At 42.4% G+C, this 24,671-nt stretch overlaps 1 protein-coding gene across 1 annotated transcript in view; it reads right to left on the minus strand.

Moving 5' to 3' along the window:
• The window catches only part of TEKT4 (tektin 4), a 79,157-nt gene that overhangs the window by 22,631 nt on the left and 31,855 nt on the right, over nucleotides 1–24,671 (minus strand). The window contains exon 3 of the mRNA XM_069209827.1: nucleotides 12,140–12,283. Coding sequence (XP_069065928.1) covers nucleotides 12,140–12,283 — 144 coding nt within the window. The remainder of the gene's footprint in view (nucleotides 1–12,139; nucleotides 12,284–24,671) is intronic.

Here is a 24,671-nt window from a genome sequence, read left to right on the forward strand (position 1 = left end):
GGAGTTTGACTGCATGCAAGTGGTTGGTCACAGGGCCTGGATGCATGCCGAGCGTTGGCTGCATACGAGGGTTGGATTATCTTAAGGTAATTAAATATTTCTTCATGGTAAAAAAAACCTAGAAATTCACTGAAAAAAAACAAAGGTTAAAGTAAAGTTATAGTTAGGTGAAATGTTCAGTTTTAAACTAAAAAACTGAAATTCACCAGTTATAGTTAGAGTTATCTAAAGTAACTATAAATTGTGCCCTAAGGTAATGATAACTTGTGCCTCGTCGTACACTGCTAATTACCCTAGATATTACATCACTCATGACATCTTCTTTGACCTCATTGATAATATCAATGCATGCATGTGCATGGGTTTGCATGAGTTATAGTTACTTTAGGGCACACGTTATAGTTATTTGAGATAACTCTAACTATAACTGGTTAATTTCAGTGGTTTTTAGAGTTTAAAACTGAAAATTTCACTTAACTATAACGTTACTTCAACCTTTATTTTTTTTCAGAAATATTTGCATGGCCCTCTGACACAACAGAGGTTCTAGACACATCAAGGTCTGCATCACAATTAGGATATTGCAGCATTTTGCATTTATTGGGGGATGGAGCTGTTAGACATGTAAACGTCACAAATATTTGTACTGCTGTGTTACACATTGCTCACTCATCCTCGTCCTTCCAATAGCTAAGGATGTAAAGTGAAAAATATATAAAAGATGTTGTGTCACAGATGGATGAAACAACATGACACACAAAACGCCGTGTTGTGAAAAGGATGACCGTAGATCAAGAGTGTCCAACACTTATTCCGGAAACCAGAATCCATGCAATATTTTCTGAATGTCCACATAAATTAAATAAACATACAATTAATGTAAACTGAAATTAATCCATAATCGTCTGTTGTCCTGAAAATAGGTATGAATCTGACCACAAAGTCCTATTGTGTACAGCTGCGCTACAGATTAAAAGGATAAGAATACAAAAAATGTGATGGATGGAATGCTTGAAATAATGTCTGGTAATCACTTAGAGCCGCATTCCAATCCATCATTATTTTGCATACCACGTCACCTCAGTTTGGACCCAACCATAAGCAAAATCACACTGTTCACCCTGCTCCAGAAAGGAACAGTCCAGTCCGAACTGCCAAGCCAGGTCCTCCCTCCTGAACCAGAACACAGGCATCCCAGGACCTGTTTCACCTTAGTTATTGGCTTATCAGCTGGGTACAGCTTAGTTCCAGTGACACAGTGTGCACAGGACCCACATCTGGGCATACCCGTCCCACTTAGGGTGACACAATACGTATACAAAAACAGTGATGGATGGAAGGCTTGAATTAATCTCAGCCACTGGTAATGGCCGCAACCCAATCTGACTGATTTGCATATGGCTGAGTCCAAACTGAGGTGGCACGGTGAGCCGAAAAACAATGGACTGGGATCGAGCCAGAGCAATTGCCAGTGGCTGAGATTAATTCAAGCAATTTATCCATCACCTTGTTGTTTTTGCACAGATTAAAAGGAAGCAATGATCTTTTCTATGGTTTTGGAGATATTTAGACAGAATAATGGAAAAAGAAATATTGTGAGCCATAATATTGTGTCAAGAATATCGGGAATACAAATATCATGAAGGTAAGATTCTACACGTAAGCAAAGTTTTGCTATATATAACTCCAAATATATGTGCATTGACTATATATATTTACCCATTTGCACTTACCTTCTCAATATTTTGGTCCTCAATATTTTTGACACAATATTATGGCCCTCATTCTGACCTTGGCGGTCTTTTCGCAAGACCGCCGAGTTACCGCCGCGGTGAAGACCGCCGACCGCGGCGGTGTGCCGCTGTGCGCATTCTGACCGCTGGGAGCGTTCCGCCGGAAAACCGCCAGCAGCCACACTGGCGGTCGGCGGGAAAGTGGAGACTGGTCAACCTCCACCGCCACGCCAGCAGAACACCGCCCACAGAATTACGACCCACATTTCTGTGTGGCGGTCTTCTGTTGGCGGTCTTCTGTTGGCGGTCACGTCCCTATGGCTCCCGTCGCCTCCCGGAGGACCAACGCACAAGGTAAGTTGATCGTCCGTGAGGGGAGGGGGTGGGGGGGTGTTGTGTGATGTGTGCATGCATGGGGGTGTGCGTGTGAGTGTGTAGAGGGGGTGTGTGAGTGCGTGTATGCGGGCGGGGGGTGCTGCTGTGTCTATGGGTAATGTGTGCTGTTCGGCAGGTGCGCATGTCGGCATGTATGTGTGCGGGTATGTGTCCCCGTTGTGTATGTGTGTGTAGGGGGTGTGTATATGTGCATGTTGGGGGTGTGTGCATGTCGGGGTACATGTATGTGCATGTCGGGGTGGGGGTGGGGAGGGGGTTCGTACCACCTCTGGGGGGTGGCAGGGGGGTGGAGGGTGTGGGGTGAGGACTCGGGTGGGTAGTGGGGGGTGGGGGAGACCCCTATCAGTGCCAGGGAAGGAATTCCCTGGCCCCGATAGTGCTTACCGCCATGGTTCGCACGGCGGTTCCCGCCCGCAAGAAACCGCGGCGGTAGGCAGGGTCATAATACCCTTGGCGGTCTTGGGACGACCGCCGGGCCGGAGTGCGCAAACTCCAGCCCCGCGGTCATGACCGCCGTGGCGGTCGGAGTGGAGAAGTAGCGGTCGGTCGCGGCGGGGACCGCCATGGTCAGAATGCCATTTTTAATACCGCCGGTCTGTTCGCGGTCCGACCGCCGTCTCTCCGCCGACCGCCAGGGTCAGAATGAGGGCCTATGTCCACTCAATTTTTCTGTTTCCGATAACCTGTCAGTGATCGGAGTTGGCAAAAATAACATCTTCCCTGAAGTCAGGACATTTTTAGATTTTGCCTGCACAGCGCTTGTGCTGTGCTTGTGAAGTCTCTTGTATTAAAAAAAAAATCTTAGAAGGGGCTTAGAACCCATCCCTTACTTCCTAAACTTACCATTTGTTTGTTCAAGCATTGCGCTATTTACATGCTTCTGATTGACCAGCACATCATCTGCTTTCACTTCCTGCTCCTCTTTGCTGTCCATGCTGTCTTGTGGAGCCTGGACCAAGTACAGCTTCTGCTCAAAGGACATTGGCTACTGGATAGTTTCCTTCCACTAGCTACTCACTGTGAAGGTACTTTTGTTCCATTTATGACAAGCAATCCGTATGCGTGCATTTGCAGGCTGTCTCTCTCTCTCTCTCTCCTCCTAGCTTGTTGTCACCTTCCCTACCCCGTGTGCCTGCAGAGGGACTTAATTTTTAATCATAATTTTTTGCACCTTCCCGTAAATCACCTTGGGCCAGATGTAGCAAACCATTTGCGACTCGCAAACGGCGAAAATCGCCGTTTGCGAGTCGCAAACGTGGGTTTGCCATGCAGAAATGCATATTGCGAGTCGTTACCGACTCGCAATATGCATTTCCGACTCGCAAATAGGAAGGGGTGTTCCCTTCCTATTTGCGAGTCGCAGTGGGATGCAATACCATTTGCGACCGCGTGCGCGGTCGCAAATGGCATCACAGTTACCATCCACTTCAAGTGGATGGTAACCCACTCGCAAATTGGAAGGGGTCCCCATGGGACCCCTTCCAGTTTGTGACTGGACCCAAAAATATTTTTTCAGAGCAGGGAGTGGTCCAAGGGACCACTCCCTGCCCTGAAAAAATACCGAAACTAAAGGTTTCGTTTTTTTTTTAAGTGCAGCTCGTTTTCCTGTAAGGAAAACGGGCTACACTTAAAAAAAAAAAAACTGCTTTATTTAAAAGCAGGTCACGAACATGGAGGTCTGCTGACGTCAGCAGGCCTCCATGTTAGCGAGTGCCTATACTCGCTATGGGGCCGCAATTTGCGACCCACCTCATGAATATTCATGAGGTGGGTCATTGCGACCCCATAGCAAGTCGCAGTCGGTGTCTGAGACACCGTACTGCATAGCAATTTGCGACTTGCAAATTGCGAGTCGCAGGGACTCGCAATTTGCAAGTCGCAAATTGCCGTTTTGCTACATCTGGCCCTTAGTCCCCCTCTGCTGTTACCCCACCAACACCTCCCGCCCATTGCTGCTTTCCCCTGCTAAAATCTTGTTACTGTATACAGATCCTCTACTTCCCCTCAGATTCCCTCCTCCCCCCTTGACCTTGCTTTGCCCCTTTTTCTAGCACTGTTAAACAGCACAAACACCACCCGGAGATATTGGAGGGCTTTACATTCTTATTGTTTGACTGAACATATTAAGGGTGGAAGTAGATTGTAGGGGGTAAAACATTTTAAAAAGAAATTCATGGTAGGTGCCAAGGTGGAGTAACCAAATTTGCAACACTGAATATGCCCAAGGCAGTAACTCATGGCATCACTTCCTGCTGAAGTGGCCATCTATCATGTAGAAGTGCTGTTGCAGCAGCTATCCCACATTACCTGCTTCACTGGCCAATACTATTAAAGTGGTATTAAAGCAGGTCGCCTATTGTCCATGCAGCAATGGCCAACCATTCTGTATAACAGCTCTGCTGAGGCAAGAGCAACCACCCTACTCAATGAACTTTGGCACCCCACGTGGGTCCAATGCACTGTTGTTTCCATGTGCACCCATTACACCCCGATGTAAATCTTGTTGGCATTCTCTCACTAGTGAGGTTGCTCTGCTGCACACAGAGTAAAAGAAATTTGGTAAAAAAAAGTAAGTGCTTGTAGCTGTCTGATGTAAGACCCTTAAACCATTCCAAGAGCATGTTGCTTCAGTAACAAAAGACTAACTCAAGTAACTCTGGCTTCTCTTATTAGACCAGTTTCTTCAGTAAAGGATAGGGGAGAGGTTGTGGCGTAACGACCAGTGCTGCCAACTTCGGAGCTGGGGAACCAGGTACGAGTCTTGGCGAGGGCTCAACATCCTGTGATTCTGGGCAAATCACTTAGTCTCCCTATGCCTACCAAAAAATGTATGTGTTCCTGTGTAACATAATTGGTACTAATCTAAAGCACTCCAATACCTTCAGGTTAAGTTCACGCAACATACAATTGCAAAAATAAATATATATATATGGTAGCCACACCACTTGATCAAGATCATTATGAAAAGATGTAACATACCCACTAGTGTGGCATTTTCCTTTGACAGCCAGAACAAGGGTTCTCTTTTTGCCTTCAGTTTTATGACGGTGTTAAGAGGACCTGTCAATCATAAATGCTTGGAAGGTTGATGCGCGTGCAACAGATCTTAATCCTGCTCAAGGCACTCATCTCCAGACTAATCGTTTTTCACTAAAACTGCCCTGCCTAGTTAAAAACTGACCTCATAATCCTTGCTTGCTCACACTTTGGGCCTTTTTCATATGAAAGTCTCAAATTAAAATGGAGGCCAAGTGGGGGCATTTTGTGTTTTTTACAACCGTTTTGTGTTCTGATTTGATATTTTACTAAAAAACTATGAATATTCCTTGAAACAAGCCTGTATATGGGTGCAAGAACAAAGACGACCTCCAGAGGTCAAAATGCTGTTTGTTAACATTCTACACTGCTCAACATCTGAAATACATTAGTATTTACCTGCAATAGTATCTCTAAGTAAAATCTGGCCTGCGGGTATCGAGCTGAGTTCCATGAGTTTGTTGACCTATGACGTTTGGTGCGTGGCTCATAGAGAGTCCCATGCATGCATCTGCCATACTCTTCAGGGACATGGTGGGCCAGATGACAGATGATTGCTTACCTTCATACCAGATACAGGAAAATAAATTAAGGGGCATATTTATGAGCCCCTAGCACCACCGGAGCATCATTTTTCGTGACGCTCCGGTGACGCAATGCCCTTAGCTGTATTTACAAGGTGGTGTTAAGCCTTGTAAATATGGCTCCTTCACATGCAACCCTTTGCGTAGAAGGGGCTTGCAATGGGTGTTGCTGTGGGCGTGCCACAGCAACACCCATTGCATTTTGACGCTGCCTCAGATTTACAAGTTTTTGTAAACCGGAGGCAGTGCCAAAATTTAACGGTGGTGTTAGTAAGGCGCAATGAGGAGAAATACTTTTATTCCTCCTCGTTTAAAGAGCAAAATGCCAGACAAGATTGTTTATGTGCAGGAAGAAGAACCTTCCTGCACATAAACAATCATTTCAAAATGATGCTTTGGCACTTCTGTGTGTGCTGCATTCTGCAGCACACATAGAAGTGCCAAATTGCCATTAGTGATTGTTTATGTGCAGGAAGGGACACCTACCCACACATAAACAATCAAACCCCTCAACGCAGACATCCTTGCACAATGGTCCAAGGATGCCTGCGTTGGTGCCTGGCAGCTCTATTTAGCGCCAGCCAAGGAGACAACACAGGTATGGGTTGTATTCAATTAAATACGGCGCATCCCTGTGTTCTGAAAATGACAGAGCACAGAACTGCCAATTTTGGCGCAGCGTCGTGCTGCATCATTTTTCTTTAAGTATGGGCCTAAGTAACACTTTTTCAGCAACTACAACGTATACTAATCACAGTGGAGCTGACCTTAGAAAAGTATACTGCACCACCCTAAAATCTGCAGCAAATGTTTACTTAGGAGACACATTGCTGGATATCATAATTTCTGGGAAAAAGAGACAAAGCCTGATTCTGAAATGTTTTTCATCTACGTGCACTGTTGCAGATCTGGGAAAAAACATATATTGTTCAAAAGCTAAGCGACAGAGAAAACTTGGCAAGTGCAAATGAGATGCTTGCACACAATCGATTTAAGCACAAATATCGTGCCCTCCTGCTGTCCATGAAAGGTGGGACATGCTTTCGCCCGACCCCCTCCCTCTGTTGCTTGCCCCGGGGCAGCTTTTACCGAGCCCATCCCTCCATTGCTTGCCCCATAAATTTCACTTGCCCCTTCCCTTGTCCTCTGCTCTTTTCACCCTCCACTCCCTCCGTTGGTTGCCCTTTGCTGCTTTTAACCACCCTGCCAAGATTCACTTCAAATTGGTGAACAGAGGAGACTGCCTAGCCACTTGGACTGCAAAGTAAAGAAAGTGCATATAATCACCCCTGCCCTCTCTGCACATAACATTCACCTGATCATCCCCATGGCAGAACTAATACGCGGATAACTCACTAACAGACTATGCAGCACTAATTCCAATCCTTGGATGTCAATGGTAGTAGCCTTGCTGTCTGGGGTCTGATTGCTAAGGTAACTGTACTTTGTTAACTTTTGAATTGAACTTTTAGACTGATTTAGTTGTTTGTGCATGCTGCACTTCAGTGGTTTCCCTCTGTTATGGCGGTGGCCACTTACACATCTGTCCCATGATGGACAAGGGTATTGCTTGTGCTCTGGTTTACACAGACAAGTTAATTGGTGCCTCCTCGACGGAACACGGACCTTGTGGAGAGTCACATGTGCTGGGACGTGGCACCTTGTGCTGGTCTCTGCTGGTAGTAGACACCTTCATTTATTTATTTATCTATCTAGTACAGGGGCCCCAATCCAGCCACAGTAATCCCAGAGGCGCTGCATATATTACACACAGGCGGAAACTATAGGCTTTGCCAATGCTTGTTCGAATATGATAACCTCCTGTACTGCCCGCAAGTATCAGGACATCGACAGCCCTTAGTGAGCTCTCAAATTCCACAGGTTCAATCGTGAGTAGCTCATCTAGTCCAGGGTTATGCTTGCCATTCTGAGAATTGTAGTCCCAGTTTACGCCTCATTAAATCAGAACTACAAGTCCCAAAATGTAATGGAAGAAAAACCTGGACTGGATGAGCTACTCACGTATGGACCTGAGGTACTCGAGTGCCCTGCCTTTACTGCTTTATGAGCCTACTACAATGGGCTATGGGTACAGCAGCTCCTTTCTCCCGGCAGCAAACACTCCTCCTCTGCAGACGAAGGCAAAAGCGGAGTCACTTGGCATTGCAGCCCTAGTGAGTAGAGATGTGCACAATGCTTCAGGGGAGGTTAAATGGTTCCCACTCTCTGTGTTCACTTTTTCTGCAGTGCGCACAAACCCCTCACACATGAACTCCCAAAACCGGATCAATCACAGAATATCGAAACAGAAATATTGTGTGAACATATCGTGTCAAAAATATTGAGGCCCTCACGAGCGCAAAACAGCCCTACCTTGCGTAGAGAGAGTGTTTTTTAGATTATTGCAAGCACTAACTAGATTCGTCAGTAATCTGTGGGAAAATGCATTTCTTGCTTTTTGTTTTTATATTATTTTTAACTTTTTAATGAGCTGTTTACGTTGGTGCAGCTAGGAGAGTTGAACCACAGTAATGCTGCATTTGTTGTCATTCCGCAGAATGACTATAAATTACTAATATCGACCAGTCTGCGCTTTGTACGTGCACATTTTAATACAGAAAACGTTTCAAATTGGGTCCGCTGTCTTTTCAGGATGAAAGGGGAGATAATCACATCTATTTTGTGGTAAGTGTTCTGTCCTTGCTTCTTCTCTGTACATCTGAGTCACCGCGTAGTCTTGGATGTGAATGCAACGAGGCTATGTAGTATTATTCTGCCACCTACTGGAACTGCATGTTGTCTTTGTTTGCAACACTTACTGCTCTAACAGGAAAACACACATACATACATATATTTGTGTATATATATATATATATATATATATATATATATATATATATTTTATTTTTTTATTTTTTCACTGAAAAAACTAAAGGTTACAGGGACGTTATAGCTAGGAAATAGAATTTTTTTAAAACAGAGAAATTCACTTAAAAAAAAAAAATTACAGGGACGTTATAGTTAGGCTCACATTTTAAACGCACAAAACCATAGAAATTCACCAGTTATAATTAGAGTTACCTCAAGTAACTGCAACTGGAGCCTTAGGTTAACTATAACTCGTGCCCGCCGCCATGCAGTTTTTTCATCAAAAATCTTGCTTTCTATAGTTTTCTATAGTTTTGTACATTTGAAAGGTGAGCCTAACTATAATGTTCCTGTAGCCATTGTTTTTTAAGTGAATTTCTATGTTTTTTAAATTCTGTTTCCTAACTATAACGTCCCTGTAACCTTTGTTTTTTTCAGTGAGTGCATGAAGGTGTCAGTGGATCTGTAAGTGGGTGCGTGAGTGGGAGAAATTGATTGAAAAAGAGACAGAAAGAGAGAAAGAAAATGAGAGGGAAGTTAGAGTTTTTTAAGGCCCGTGCTCAAAATTCAGTGCAACCCCGGGGGTAGTGGTCCCCGGGGCGCAGAGAGGCCACAGGCCCCCCGCATTAAGTAGATTTATCACCCCCCAGCATGTTTAAGATTTGCCCTGCAGAGGTGGTGGTCCCCAGGGCAGCAGGGGGGGCTTGCCACCGCATAAAACTCATAAGCCCCAGGGAGGTGGCGGTTCCCAGGGATTTAGCCCACCCGGGGGCATTATAGTAACGAACCATGGGAGCCTGTGCTTAATTTGTTTTTTAAACTTTTAAAGCGGACCCGCTGATCCACCACGACTCTGTCCGTAAAATAAAAAAAAAGCCTTTTAGCCCGGAGGGGAGTGGGGGGGGGGGTGCCTTTGGGACCCCACTACCAGAACTAAGAGGTCAGGGGGTTTGTGCCCTGGTCTCTGTTCTTTATTTTTCACTTTTTTGGGGCACTCTGCTTCAGCTGAGTCCCAAGATGGCTGACAACACTGCAACAACTTCTGTTGTTGGAAGTGTTATCAGCCAATCAGCTCTCTGCTCGAGATCGGGAGTGATCACAAATCCATCATCTTCCTAGATATACAAATTTGGATTTTCTTCAATTTCTCTGAAACTACTGAACGGAATTACACCCAAACAAAAAGCACTCCTTCTGGACCAGGACCTACCTTCCTGCCAAATTTGGTGTAATTCCATCCAGTAGTTTTTGCTCTCTGTACAAAATCCCTTTGGAAAATGTAATGGGAAAACGTGTTTTGGAACCCCTCTTTTTCTCTGCCCCTCTGGATGGATCACCCCAAAATGTTCCAGGCAGAAGCTGACGGGAGTGGCACCTTTTTATGGACAGTTTAGCGAAGATTCGTCAAGTGGAGCCAAAGATATAGGCAAGTAAAAAAACGCTTTTTATATAGAAACTAAGCTAGGTCCTAACTATAACTACTTAGTGGTGACAGCTACTAGGTATAAATATATATATATATATATATATATATATATATATATATATATATATATATATATATATTATATTACTATCTTACCAAGTAGCGGTCACCACTAAGTAGTTATAGTTAGGACCTAGCTTAGTTTCTATATAATAAGTGTTTTTTATATAGTTATACACATTCAGTGTATATCACACTCCAGGAACTAAGACACATTGTAAATCCTTAGAGTTACCAACAAGCAACAAACACGTTTTGCTTCTCCTGGTCTTTTTTTAGGTAAGTAACTCCTTTTTTACTCTCATTTTAGTACTCATATCCATTCTGCATGTCATGGTGCATTGTAGGACTTGTAATTTTTAACACATATATTAACAAAATTTACTATAAAACCAACTGTTTGTTATTAGCATTCATATTCAACCTCAGTGATTTAATTCTATATCCCCTCAAAGTCATTGATCCATTTAATAAGGGATCAATTTTTGTTCTTCGACTGAGGACACTCATTATTAGTTTCAGCATCATCATGTTACCCATCTCTCAAATCATAAACGACTTCAGTGTTGTATCTTACAACGTTTTTGGAAAGATCATAGTCCCTAAGAGATTGGCCTCAGTGGCTGCTTATTTTTCTCATTTTCCAAAACATAAGTGGTGTATTAAATACTGCAGAGTACCCATATAGCTTCAAAGGTCACCCTAATTATATTGATTAATTACATTTGATCTGTTGACCTTTCTAAATGTACCCAAAGCTTGTCATCATTGTTAAGTTATGCAGAGTCTTTGTCCTTAATCTGATAATGTATTTGGATTCAGGTTGGCAAAGGTTTTGTGTTCTGTCTCTGCCTCTTTTACTTTTCCAGACCAAATGATCATAGTTCTCTAGTCGCAAATGTTGTACCTAATAGAGTTTTCAGTGATGGCGTAGCTCCCATGTTTTCTTTGGACTGCTCTTACATGCTCAAGGGGCTAAAGAGAAAAAATCTACAGAACCATTGATAACAAAAAGAGAACAATGTTTAGAAAACAAATGGGTAATGTACAAGACAAATCCTCACATACAGCATGCAAAGAGGTGAGATTCGAAAAATCTTGAAGAAACACTGGAACATAATAAGTCAAGATCCAGACATGGGGAAAAGTTTGGGAAATCAACCTCCCAGGTATCAGTTAAGAAGGGCCTCTGCCCAGAACTGGCAGTCCCATTGCATTCTCCAAGCAGAAGTGTTTCCTACTGGAGTCAGGCATAATAAATGAAGGTAACACCCCTGTTGGCACAGCGCTACAGACAGTGTTTGACCCACTTTGAGGAAGGCATACCGCCACTGTCCCCCAAGCATTATGAGGATTTGGAAACTTCATGTCATATAAGGAAGCTACATTTTTAAAAAAGTAAAACTTATTCCTATTAGGTGTTTATTGAGAATACTCTTAATGGTCATAAAAAGGCTGGCTTTAGGTAACTATTTATACTTAACAGGGATTCAACTCTAGCATCTTTGTGAACATCAAAGCTTCACTCCAAAAGCACTCTGAGATCACATGTTGTATAATGATTGGGAAATAAAATGCTTTTAATTTTTGAAAGACAACTCAAATTTTGAAATCTTGAAAACTGTAAACTTTTAAAAAATAGCAGTGAATAAAAGAAAGCACCATTCAGTGTGTACACTTTAAATTCAATATGAATCAATATGAATACGTTTTTTTTAAATTCTAAATATCCTCACAATTTTAAGGGAGAAACATCAAAAGACACTGGACTTTTAGGAAAAACAAGTACCCCTATTAATAAAAGCCACGATATGCATTGCCTGCTACAATAGTGATGTCTTCAGGTACGGCCTGAAAGGGACAACTGTAAAGAAGGCCTGATGAATCTCATCAAGCCCATGAGTGAAACACAATCTGATACATGGTAGAAAGCTTGCATCACGACATAATTGAATTTAGGAAGGAATGGTTTTAAACCCTAAGGTTATTCAAGCGTACTCACTGTGAACATGCAATAGACAACGTATATATCTTACTAGTCCTCAAACTTTGAAGAGTTATGATGAAACTGGATTTCAGTGCTTTGATTATTGTATCTGCCACACTTGTCATCGATGTCATAGGCTTCGACCTTATCCGACCAGTCCATCTCAAGAGTTTGCTTGGCATCCCGGTTCAACCTGAAAAACAAAATAATTGTAGATTCAGTGGTAATAATTAGTTTTGAGGCATGTTTTATGAAGTTAAGAAGCGCCTAATGCCACTGTGGGTAGCTTCATGATGGTCAGAAGTAGACAACAGGAACAGAATAGCGAGATAAAAATACAAAGATCTAAATAAATATTGATAGTGATTAGGTAGCATGAAAGATAAGGAAAACCTAAAATATTACAGTATATAATTCTTATTTGTGAGTGTTGCCAATGAAGCTTCAGGTGTGTCCTGAAGAGCATAGGGATCACACAAACTGATCCTGTGTGGGGTGATTGAAATTAAGATCATCTGGTTTCATATTCTTTATACTCCTTATCAGACTACATCTGTATCAGGAACTTAGTAATACAAATCCACATTCTTCATAACACAGTGCATAAGTTTAGAACTGTTTGAAACTTCAAATGAACAATAACTTCAAAGTATGACACTGCAATTCTTTTATTTGTAAATGTCTTCATATTGATATGCAACTTTTTTATTTGTGCATTTCTTCCCATTGATATTCTGTTCAAAACACAGCTTTCCACAATAATTACTTTTCACTATTTGTTTTAGAAGAGTTTACTCTTTTATTCTTCACCTGTGTATTTAGAACATGTTTCATCAAGCATCTTCAGCTGATCAGAACTGTATACGGTGGGTCCAGGTGGCGCTTTCACAAGTGGAAAGACTGGGGGGGAACGGATTGTCGCTCCTCCTGGTGGTCTTTCACAAGGCTTTTGACACCCTGGCTTGGAACTTTCTGGAGGAGGTCCTGGTGCAAATGGGCTTCGGCCCGCAGTTTAGGAACATGGTCCATCTTCTGTACCACAACCCTTCGGCGCAGGTGCGGGTCAATGGTATTCTATCAGATCCCTTCCCGATCAGGCGGGAAACACGTCAGGGTTTGTCCTAGCCATCAAGCTGCTGGCTTGCCTCCTCCACTGTGACCTACTTATTAGCGGTTGGAGGTTGAGGATTGGCCAGGAGGACAGAGTGTCCCTATACACGGATGATGTCTTGGTGTTTCTGGGGCGGCCCCAAAGCTCCGGTCTTTATTGGCTTGAGCTCCTGAAATTGTATGGTGAAGGCTCAGAGCTGCGCTTGAACCCCAGGAAGTCACTGTTGGTGGAGGTGCCAGGAGCCGTGGGGAGAGAGGAATGGTGCCCAGATATCCCGGTAAAGGGAAATTCCTTCAAATACTTGGGGGGGGTCATCTCTCCCCGCTCCTGGTCCTGGCATATCAATTGAACTTCCAGCCCCTATCCCGTGCTCGGATGGGTGACCTGACCCACTGGAGTCAATTGCCCCTGAACCCATTGGGTCACAACGCCCTCTTCAAAATGATTTGCCTCCCCCGCTACTTGTATGTCCTGACAAACTTTCCCTATTTGGTGACCCGTGCCTGGTTCTGAATCCTCACTTCCAAGCTTACCTCCTTTATATGGGGGGAGGGCACAACTGTGTAGCTTTCTGCTCCACATGGAAATCTCCCTATAAGGTTGGATCGGGAGTGCCAGACCTTTACTTCTATTACTTTGTGGCCCAGTTGGTTCCAGTCAACAAGTGGTTTACTGGGGGATGGGATGACCCGGCCTATCGCTTAGAGCTCTGCCATCTCGTATTCAAGGGCCTGTTGGGATTGCTGATTGCACACCGGTGGTGATGCGGTGTTCGTGGGCAGCCCTGCGGTTGACAGCTGGGACCCGCACCTCAGCAAGTTGACGCCCTTGTGGCAGGGTGCGTGGTTGCAGCAGGTGTCCCAGTTGGAGGGTTTTAGGCAATGGGATGCCATTGGAATTACTTAGCTGGGGGATGTTTGCACTGGTGACAGTCTGATGTCCTTTCAGCAGCTGAGGGAGCATTATGCCCTATCCAACTCCCAGGTTTTTTGCTTCCTCCATAGGCGCCATGCCCTGCGGGCCTATCTGTCACCAAATTTCTCCCTCCCTGATCATAGCCCGCTCGAGGCAAAACTGTTGATGGGGTGCTTGAGGAAGGGTGCCATTACCCAGTTCTATCATTCCTTGCTTACTAACGCAACGGATGGCTTTGCCAGGATGCGGGACAGGTGGGCAACCTGAGTAGGAGAGCAGGATGAGGATGATTGGAGGGAGGCCTGCCTTTCATCCAGGGATCTTGCTATATCTACCAGGTTAAGGATGATCCAAACAAATTACTTTCATATAAAATACCTGTCCCTGCGGCGATTGTGACACATACACCCGGCGACCCCCCCCGCTGCCTGAGATGTGGTAATTTGGAGGCGCACCTACTGCACGTAGCACGGGAGTGTCCGGGGATGCGTCCCTTCTGGGTGGGGTGGAGAGGGAGATCTCTGAGGTCCTTGGGCATTCCTTCGGGTTGAATGTGAGGGTGGTGCTGTTGGGCCTTCTGGAGGAGCTGGGGGAACCAAGAGCTGACTGAATATTTGTGGGGATTGCCTGCCTGGTGGCCAAAAGAGGCCTTGCACAGCTTTGGAGAAGCCCGATGGTGCTGTCAATTTCGAAATGGCCAGCCGGAGTGGACTGGTGTTCTCAACTAGAAAAGCCAATTTATGAGGCGCGTGGCTGCCCACAAAATATGAGAAAATCGGGGGGAAATGGCAGGCACACCGGGGGTTGCCTTTTTGAGTAGTGTTGCTATGATCTGGTTGGAGAGAAGGAGAGTGTTATCAATCGTAAGAACTGTATTGACCTGTCTCAATCAATGGTGCTATCATGTACTCACTGTTATGTCTTTGTTTTTCCTTTCTTTTTTTCCCCACGTTTAAATAAACTAAAATTGGTCATAAAAAAAAAAAAATCAAAGTTACTGCGTTATTCGGAAGACTGGAATGCTGAAGATGTAACTTTAAAAACACCTACGTTACCTGTTGTTAGAATAATTCAGAATAAATGGTGAGTGGTGTTCTGTTTTTCAAAAAGTGATAGAAAGTATATTCCACAAAGTGTGTATTTACTATTCATTCATTACAATTTGTTCATTACAATTTTAAAAAAAACCCACTTCAAAACAGATCTACAAGAAAGTGGCATATCGGTCCTGATGCACCACTTTTCTTGCGTCTCCCTACCAGCAACTAACAACACCATGGTTGCACCATATACGGCGCAACATGGTGTTGTTAGCACAATAGCGTCACAATTTATGATGCTATTGTGGCGCTTTTGCTGCACTAGCATCAAAACTTTTAAAGCTAGTGCAGCAAAGCAAAGGGAGGCCGATAGGTTAATATGGGTGTGTCATTTTAACACCTGCTTTGAGCAGGCGCTATAAATTGACAGAAACACTGGTGCAGTGAAATCTTAAAAATTTTACTGTGCCATTTATTTGGGACTCCCTGCGTGGGAATGCCCCCCTTGCATGCATAATGTGGCGCAAGGAGTTACACCACTTTCTAAATATGGCGTGGAAGTATGGCCTACTTAGTGCCACCTTAGAGTAAAAAAATTACGCTAAGAGGCGTTAGGGGCTTGTAAATCTGCCCCTAAATTCAAAAATGCAAATTGAGAATCAGTCCCCATTTTGCATTTTGTCTTTACAAATAAGGTATTTGTCTGCTTTATGTAGACCAGTGGTTCTTAATGTAGTCCAGTGACACCTGGGGGCCTGTAAAGTCTACTCAGGGGGCCGGCAACTGCTTAGAAAATCAAATAATATTGGCAGGTTAATAAAATATATATAACTAAAAATGCAACGTGTATAACTGAAAAATTCAAAACATTCTGTAAATGTGAAGAAGTTTGAAATTGAAGGCTCAAGATTGTTCAGTTTGATTCAGGGGAGCAGTGCAAGTGGATCTGTAATATGTATCATAATTTAATATGGACGAGGTGCTATCTGAAACGGATTTAGAGAAGATCCAACCTTCCCATTAAAATATATTTTCAATTTTTTATATTTGATTGTAAATGAAATAAAATGTAATCATTTCTAAATGCATTTGCTGAATGCTTCCAGTAAGTACTCAGCATGGGGTCCCCAGATTCCAATAATGATTCAGTGGCAGTCCCCGGTTCCAGTAATGATTAAGTGGGTGTCCACAGAAGTCAAAAGGTTAAGACCCACTGATTTAGACACTATCATCAGAATGAGGACAGTTCCTGTCTCCCTGGGCTAAAAACATAAAGAAACACACACAATTTCCTCTCTCTCTCTTTCATACACACACACACACACTCATGTGAGGCCTGCCACGTGAGGGTTCTCATGAAATCTTGTATAAATAGTTCCTCTGGACCAACTAATAGGGTCCCAGCATGGAGCTGAACGTTAGCAGAAGAGGCGACTCTGGAAGGCCCCATCTCTAGGCTGCCATTGTGGTGTGGCCTGCTTCAAGTCATGAACAAAATGTGGTATCTACTGTCATTGAGGCATATGTCTGATTCTCTGTCTGAGGTTTGGAGTGCATAAGAGTGTGTATGAGAGAACGGATGCACAGGTAGCGTAAATGCACATATTCATTGGGTTACTCATCATGCAATAAACGTAGAAGGAATTAAAAGGATTGAGGTGTAAATGTGCTAAACCACAAGCCAGGAAAGTTCTGTTGCCACAGATGATGGGGGATCTCTTGAGTGAGTTCAGGAGGACCGCTAAAAGTTCAAACACTGCATTGATTTAGGTGATAACTTAAAGGTTGTGTTACTGTTAGGCCAGGCTTTCACCAACAGCAAAAACTAGACGATTGAAGACAGAATTAAAGTAGCATAAGATACAGCCTGTTTTTGAGAGCAAATAAAGATGTTCCAATAATTTGGCTTTGGACTTTGTTATAATAATCACATTGCCATTATGTGTTTAATCTTTAAATTGTAGTCAAACCTGGGGACTTATTTGAAGCAGTGTTCCTGAAATCTAAATATGGAGGTCTTAACGTGGTTAAGTTAGGATCCCTTTCCAGGACCCAAAGTGCAAGAATTCCTGACATCCTGGCATATGCTATATATTGCTCAGTAAACCGCAATATATATATTTGCAAGGTCCTTGGCCCTTTATCTAAGGCTCGGTCTGTGGAAAGGAGAGAAGGCCTGGTAAGGTGTTCATGTGACCTCTCCATGGGTAGGAGACTCCCTAAGATTTATATACTGTAAGAGTGAAGGTTTTCCTTCCTGTGGTGTATTCCATTTTCCTGATTCCAAGATCTCTGAGTCTTCTCAAATTCATTCTACCTGTGCCTCGTTGAACTGTTTTATGAGCACACTACTGCAGTCCCAAGTGTGGCATCCATTTCCGGGTCCTTTCCTTAATGTTTCAATGTTTCCAATCAAAAGTGTTTGCAGAGAGCTCACCACAGTCTCCATCCATTTGTCCTCCAAACGTAGGCCCAGATATACCAGGATATGGTGCAGGGCAGCGCAACAAGTTACCCTGCTGCGCTGCCCTGCGCCAAAATGAAAGGGCAGGAATGCGTTGTATCTATGGCATACGTCACATTCCTGTCTTTTCCCCCTGTGTTGGTGCCGTTTTAGCAGCCTATGGCCAATGCACGCACCCCTGCACCATGGGGCAAGGGTGCCTGCATTACATGCAGGATTGTTTTTGTGCAGGAAGGGGCACCTTCCTGCACAAAAGAGATCTTAGGAGGCTTTTTCCTCTTTTCCATGTGTGCTGCAAAGTACAGAGAAAGAGAAAAAAAACAAGGCAAAATAAAGATATTTCTCTTCGCTGCGCCTCGCCTGGGGAGACATAAGGGTTACATGAAATCTGGGGATGCATCAAAATACATAGGTGTTGCGTGGGAACACTCACCGCAACACCCATGGAACACCTACCTAACGCAGAGTATGGCAGCGCAGCAATTTGCGCTGCCTCGCCTTACTCCATATCTCTGAGGTCATTCAAAGCAAAGCAAAGTGGCTTTGCATGGTCTCATAAATATGGTTGAATAGTTTGCACCGCTGCTGAGTCACTAAAAGTGACGCAACGGTGTTGCAAGCCTCTCATAAATATGCCCCTTGTTGCCCCCTGGATTTGATTCAGTCACACAGCTCCTTGTACATCTTGCACTGCCAACTACATATATCTCCATCCTCTGATACTCATGATTCTCTTCCACGGCTTTGAGCAGCTGTTTGCGATCTCCTCTGTTTCTCTTATATTACCCCAGTCCCTGTGCTCTTTCCCTCTGAATGTGTCTCACTCCCAGTCTGTAACCTGTGGCCTTCTAAAACACAACTGCCGTGCTTAAATGCTATGCTTCAAGTAGTTTCAGTTTAGACAACCTAATCTGGTGGCAGGGCAAATAATGCACACAATTACAATCAGAAATGGGTTTAATTAGCTTTATAGGCGTAGTGAACAAGGAACAAGGCCTTAAACCTACACAGCTTTGCCACTTGAAGGTAGTGCAAAGCTAACACAGTATATGCCTTATACAATAAACTCTCATCCAGAGATTAGCAGACACATCCTGGAATCGTTGGAAGGAGGTCAAATGAAGGTTAAGTAGAGGTTTGTTAAGATTAATCAAGTCAGGACAAGGCAAAGTCACACCATCCCCGCTGGTGGGAAAACATCAGGAAGTGGATGACATTCCAGAGGGTTGGTTACTAGTCAAAAAAATACATTCGTATATCAGTGTCAATCTGTTTGACAAAAGGGATCTACCTCTTCCCACGAAAGATCAGGAACAGAAAACACTATCCAGTTACCAAACGCTGGAGAATCTCCTGCTTGGAAAAATATATGGGGCGGGGACGGAATCCCAGACTCTGTATGTTGCATGCACACAAAGTAACAGAATCCAGCAGAACTGCACAAATGGAAAGTGGTTTTATTTGGCGCAAGGCATATACACACATATATATATATATATATATATATATATATATATATATATATATATATATATATCAGTCTTCTTTGGAGAAGACTCAGGAACGCACTCTCATTGGTTGATTGATGTATTTATTCTTCTGTGACTGATCGCATTTCGGTCTTGCAACCTTTATCACAGGATACCTTGGATACTGAACTACCATTATTTTTGTTTACAGTCTTTTTTCTGTTTCTTTACGTGAAACGCCCATTTCTCCAATGAGCTTTCCAAAAGTCCACCTTGTGTGTTCACCCCGAGGTGCAAATTACTATTTGAAAGTTCTTCAATGTGCTATGTCAATTTATATGGGAAAATTGTGGTTTGCTAAAGTTATAAGCAAAAAAGTAAAACAGCAGTTTATTACACCAACTTGGCAGTTCCTTCTCGTTTCCTTATTTTAGTTTTTCATGCCACATTAACCCATTCAACATGCATTGTGGGTCTTGTAGTCCAAAAGCCATTATCATTTTTATGGTACCGAATACTTTACCATGTTTGAATTTTATCATTATTATATCCACACTAGAGTTTGTCCAATTCACTTTCTTATCACCCTGGCATGATCAAATATTGTTTTTTAATATCACAGTATACCTTATCCTTTTTCAATTCATTGTGTATCATTAACCCATTATGCATGCCTTGTGGGTCTTGTAGTCCAATTGGTCTGTATCATTTATTTGACCATTACGATTACTGTTTAGATGAGACCAGTTCTCTGGCTAGCTCGTGCTGTGTTCAGGCACCAGTGGAATATTAATAACCAATATGATTTATTGCTGTTTGTGTGGCTTGCGTTGCCATGATTCCCTTGTAGGTGCACATGGAGTTCTTCATCTTGATTCTTTCCCCGAGGGACAATAGTTCAAAGTGACAAGATGTATTTAGATTCCTTTTGTCTCAATCTTTTAACTCTGTCCCCCCTCTCTCTGTTTTCTTCACCCGATCAAGGGTATAGTATGTCATTTCTATCCGTTTACTTTCATGTTTTGCTCCATATGTTTCGCCACAACATTCCTGCGGTGTTTATGAGTTGTAGTCATTATGTGTTCCATTATTCTCTTTTTAGTTTCCACATATTGTACTTCCAACATATTTTAATTTGCATGGACATTCAATGACGTACACTGTGAATTAACTTTTACATGTAATATGTTGTTGTATTTTATGCTGCTGGCCATCTTTTGTATTATATGTGTGTTTATTGGTTGCTATTTTCCAGGCCTTGCATTGATGGGATTTGTGAAAAACAGATTTTTTAAACCATTCATCTTTTTTTGTGACATAATGACTGTGTACCGATCTGTCTCTTAGATTGGCCACTCGTCTGTAAGTCACTGGTGGATAGTCTAAAATTATTGAATTCAGAGTTGAGTGCAATTTTAATATTCCCCAATGTTTTTCCAGGGTCCTACGTATTTTCTTACTTTCATTAGAATATGTCAGAATACACTTTTTAAGTTACTCTCTTTGTTGTCTTTCATTTTTTTCATTTTTTCATTATTCTTCAGATTTGTCAGGAAATTATTAAAATTTAAGAAATTGTTTGCTGAAAAAGAAAATGTCGGCAGCAGACAAAGTCATGGTATACCAACACCAAGCACTGACGTCACAGGAGAAGACAGGGAAACACTTGTAACACTATTGACCTTGAATCAAGAAGAAGAAGAGATTTCTATAGATGAAGAAGAAATGTTACCAGCATTAGGGGCAGGCGTAAGTGATATGAAACCCAAGTCCAATTTCTGTCCAAATCTTCCAGTTCAAGAAGTTCATTTTTCATGTTGTCATGTGACGTGCAAAGTTATTTGAAGTGCAAGTTGGTTCTTTTGCTCTCCGAATTAAGAGACTTGTTTAATCAATAGCTACAAATACGTGCGAGTCTACAAGAAATAGGTGGTTAAGCATGGTTTCATATGATCTCCCAATGCAGACATCTTAATGTCTGCTTCGACTAAATATAGTGATTTTTGTGGGCTATAACGATATCAAGGCCATGCTCATATCCGACAATAAACACTTTGGACATTCATATGAACTGTTTATTTTCAGAAATGTGCATGTGTGCCTTAATAGTTCCCATACTTTGAAGACAGGTTGCTGAATACATTTTGTAAAGCATCTTATGGCACCATTCATTATATTTAGTGCAAGTATTCAAACACTCAGTTAAGTCAAATTAAGCGTCAGCAACTTGTGTGCACGCAACTTAGGCACTTCTAAGATGTCTCTTAAGAGCAGTGCTTAATTTATAAATAAAAACGTGGCGGTGGCCAAAGCTCTCCTCTGAAACACGCAACTGCTGCTATTAAATGTGCGAGCACATAATCTTGAAGCCATCTCGAGTATCTTTTATCCATTGGCAGCCACTCTCTGCCCCTTCCGCTTACTCTTGTAGCTTTCCGCTTTCTCCCTTGGTGATGCCTTTTCGTTTTTCTCTTCCTCTGTCTTTCCCATGTGTCTTTTGCTTGCAGTAAATGCTTGAGACAGAAAAATAAGTGCCAGCCTTCAAAAATAAGTGCCGGAACCACTGGCTCAAATTAAGCAGTGCTTAAGAGTCACTTTTAAAAAATCTCTAGGGGTGAGTAAGGGCCCTGTTTAAGGAAATTCCAGACAAAGAAGACACCCACACAGGTGAAACATTTTTGGGATTTACAATTTTGATTACACTGTCCACACTTAGCTACACACTTAATTAATTGTGCAAGATACAGGCGAACTGCTGCAGCAGGTGTAGGAAGGAGCGCAAATTACCCCAGTACTCAAATGGGAGGGGACAGTGTTAAGTAAAAAAAAAGGACACAAGCAATGATATTTTAAAGTGAGAGTAGGAAGGATTTACAAAGTTAATTTTAAAATGTGGAAATTTCCCAATCCTGATCAAGAAATACACAATTGTAGGACTATGAAAAGTCATCCATATCTACTTTTATTGAATTATATACATGTTGGACCATCCCTCAAGATAGACAAAAGTTACGCCTGCAAGGAAGAGAAATTTAGTAAATAGGATCAACGTAATAAGAGGCTTTGCTGTAGCTTCATAGATACAACTGATATTTATTAAGATTTAATGGTTTTAATGTACTTTCTATAAAGAAATCTGACAAGTTACACCTTCTGCCCTGCTGCTAGTAGGCCCTTTTTGATGCCAAGGTTTTTCTATCAATTGTTTGATGAATCTCTATGGGATTAAAGCAATACCTTCAGCTGGGATGTTGTTTTATGGTACCTACTATGATAACAGGACTGCCAATTAGGAAAACGGAACTTCGGATTGTGGGTGACTAAAAGCCTAATTTAGATTTTGGCAAAGGGATTACTCCATCACAACGGTGGTGGATATCTGTACACCAAGATCTAAATTCCATTGCATCCTATGGGGTTTAAATTTCAGCGGATGGGATATCTGCCACCTTTGTGACAGAGAATCCCCTACGCCAACATTTGAATCAGCCCCTAAGTCTGGCCACACCATCAGAGACTGTTGGCCTAATTCCTGGCTAGCTCACAGTGCCTCAGCTGAACCCCAAACCAACCGGAGGGGAAGGTGATTGTCTCAACCTGAACATGACACTCTGCCTCCCCAGGGAAGTCATGGAAACTGATTTTACGCTTTGTTGTATTACTCATGCATGGCCAGGCGAGACACAAAAGAGGGATACGTTTTCAATACCTTTATTGAAACAATCGCAATCTAGCATAAAGCATATGAGCTCTGATAATTAAGCAGATGAAACAAAGCAAGGTAATCAGCATTATAGACCTGGTAAAGAAAATAAACAATCCAACCATGGTGAATGTGATTCTAGATGTTCTAGAGGATCTAGAAGTTCCTACCTAACCCTAAGACAATACTTGAGAGCATAGTGGGTGTACCCTTCTGCCTGGCCCAGTCTAAGGGACTAGCCCCAAACCCATACCTGAGGATCGTGTCAAGAGTCAGGCTACGGTATACGGGGAAGTCTTTTAGGGGGCTGGTAGATTATCAGGCTGGAGCATCCCAAACAGCATTTATCCAAGGACAATTGTGACCGAAATGTCCTCTGCCTCTCCTGGATCAGTGCATCACTTATATAATAAAACCATACTGTATTGTAGCACAGTCCTGATGTAATGCTGTATCTAGGTGTTAGAAGCTGTCACATGAACGGGCTATACAAACTAGTATATCATGTACAGTGTTCTTAGCCTTGGACAGAAATTACTGATTACATTTCATACAGAGGCTAACTAAACAAGCAGCTGTAGTGAAATGTGTGCTTTGACCACTGACTTGGTGTTGCACCACTTTGCACCTGCTTAGCTGTCCAGTGTTCACCAGTTACAGACAAAATTTTGTATTCAGTTTAGCCTTAGCTTCATTCTGCCAATTGAATTTATCGTAGCATTAGACACTGCCATGTTAAAGGCTGCCAGTGATTTTCCATGTTGTCTGTCTGTTTTCATGCTTTTTTATAACACAGATACATATATTTGCTGTGTATATTGCAGTAGAGAATCATTCATGTATGTTTTCATTTAATTGCTGTGACTATTTTTAAACCTGTGATTTCAACATGCTAATCTCCCTTTAGGAACCTTGCATAGTGAAATAATAAATGTCTTCTTTGGACTAAGAAGTGCATTCCAGAGATTTTTTTTTAGTGCATGAGTATTTCAGCTCGGTCATTAGTGAAAAGCAAAACAGCAGCGTGTTCTCCATATTCCTAGAATAAAAGCAAGCTGATAAAATACGTAAAAGGTCATTGCTAAAAGCAGTCTTACTGAAACGAATGAAGTATGAAATGTAAAGTGAATCAAAATGGAGCTTCCACAAGGGGAACCAACACTGATTCAAGAGGTCCTCACAACAAAGTAAGACCTTGTTCTTATTGGTACAGAGAGACCGAAGTGAGTGGGATCTACATAGAACAGTGTGCTCAAACTTTTTTTTTAGTGTTATGAAAACGGTTCCCATACTTTTTGTTAAAAAATAACATCACTGGAAGGTTAATGGTGAACTAGAGGTGTCTCTGGCTGAAAGTGACAGGAAGAGAAGTCACCTGTGCGGTCAACGGAGGTACAGAGAGCTAGGGAAGAAACAACAATCCTTCTTGTCAGAATGCCTGCTACCTCAAAATATGTAAATGTGTTCAGTTGGTTAATCAGCAAATGCAAAGTTTGCTGGGGTGTCAGAATAGAATTTAATTAACCGATGGAGTCACTTGAAGCTTCATGGAGACAAAGATTGTCTCTTTTTTGAAAGGTAATGTAAGTGGGGAAACAGGCTTCTCAATGCAGTCTTTACCACACGATGCCTTTACCATGCAGATAGGTACCACACAGGCAACTATTTGTACCTTTACCATGCATGCCTTTACCACATAGGTAAGTATTTTTAAGTAACATAATTATTATGTTATTTAAAAAAACTTTTAGTTGTGGAGAGGGGTAAATGGAGGTAAGGATAGTTTTATGGGGTGGGTAGTGGTATATGGAGGAAAGAGTAATGTTAGGGTTTAGGGGTCAGTAGAGGAAAAGGGGTAAAGCTAATTTTAGGGTTTAGG

The sequence above is a fragment of the Pleurodeles waltl genome, chromosome 10 (assembly GCF_031143425.1).
Source record: "Pleurodeles waltl isolate 20211129_DDA chromosome 10, aPleWal1.hap1.20221129, whole genome shotgun sequence".
Taxonomy (NCBI): Eukaryota; Metazoa; Chordata; class Amphibia; order Caudata; family Salamandridae; genus Pleurodeles; species Pleurodeles waltl.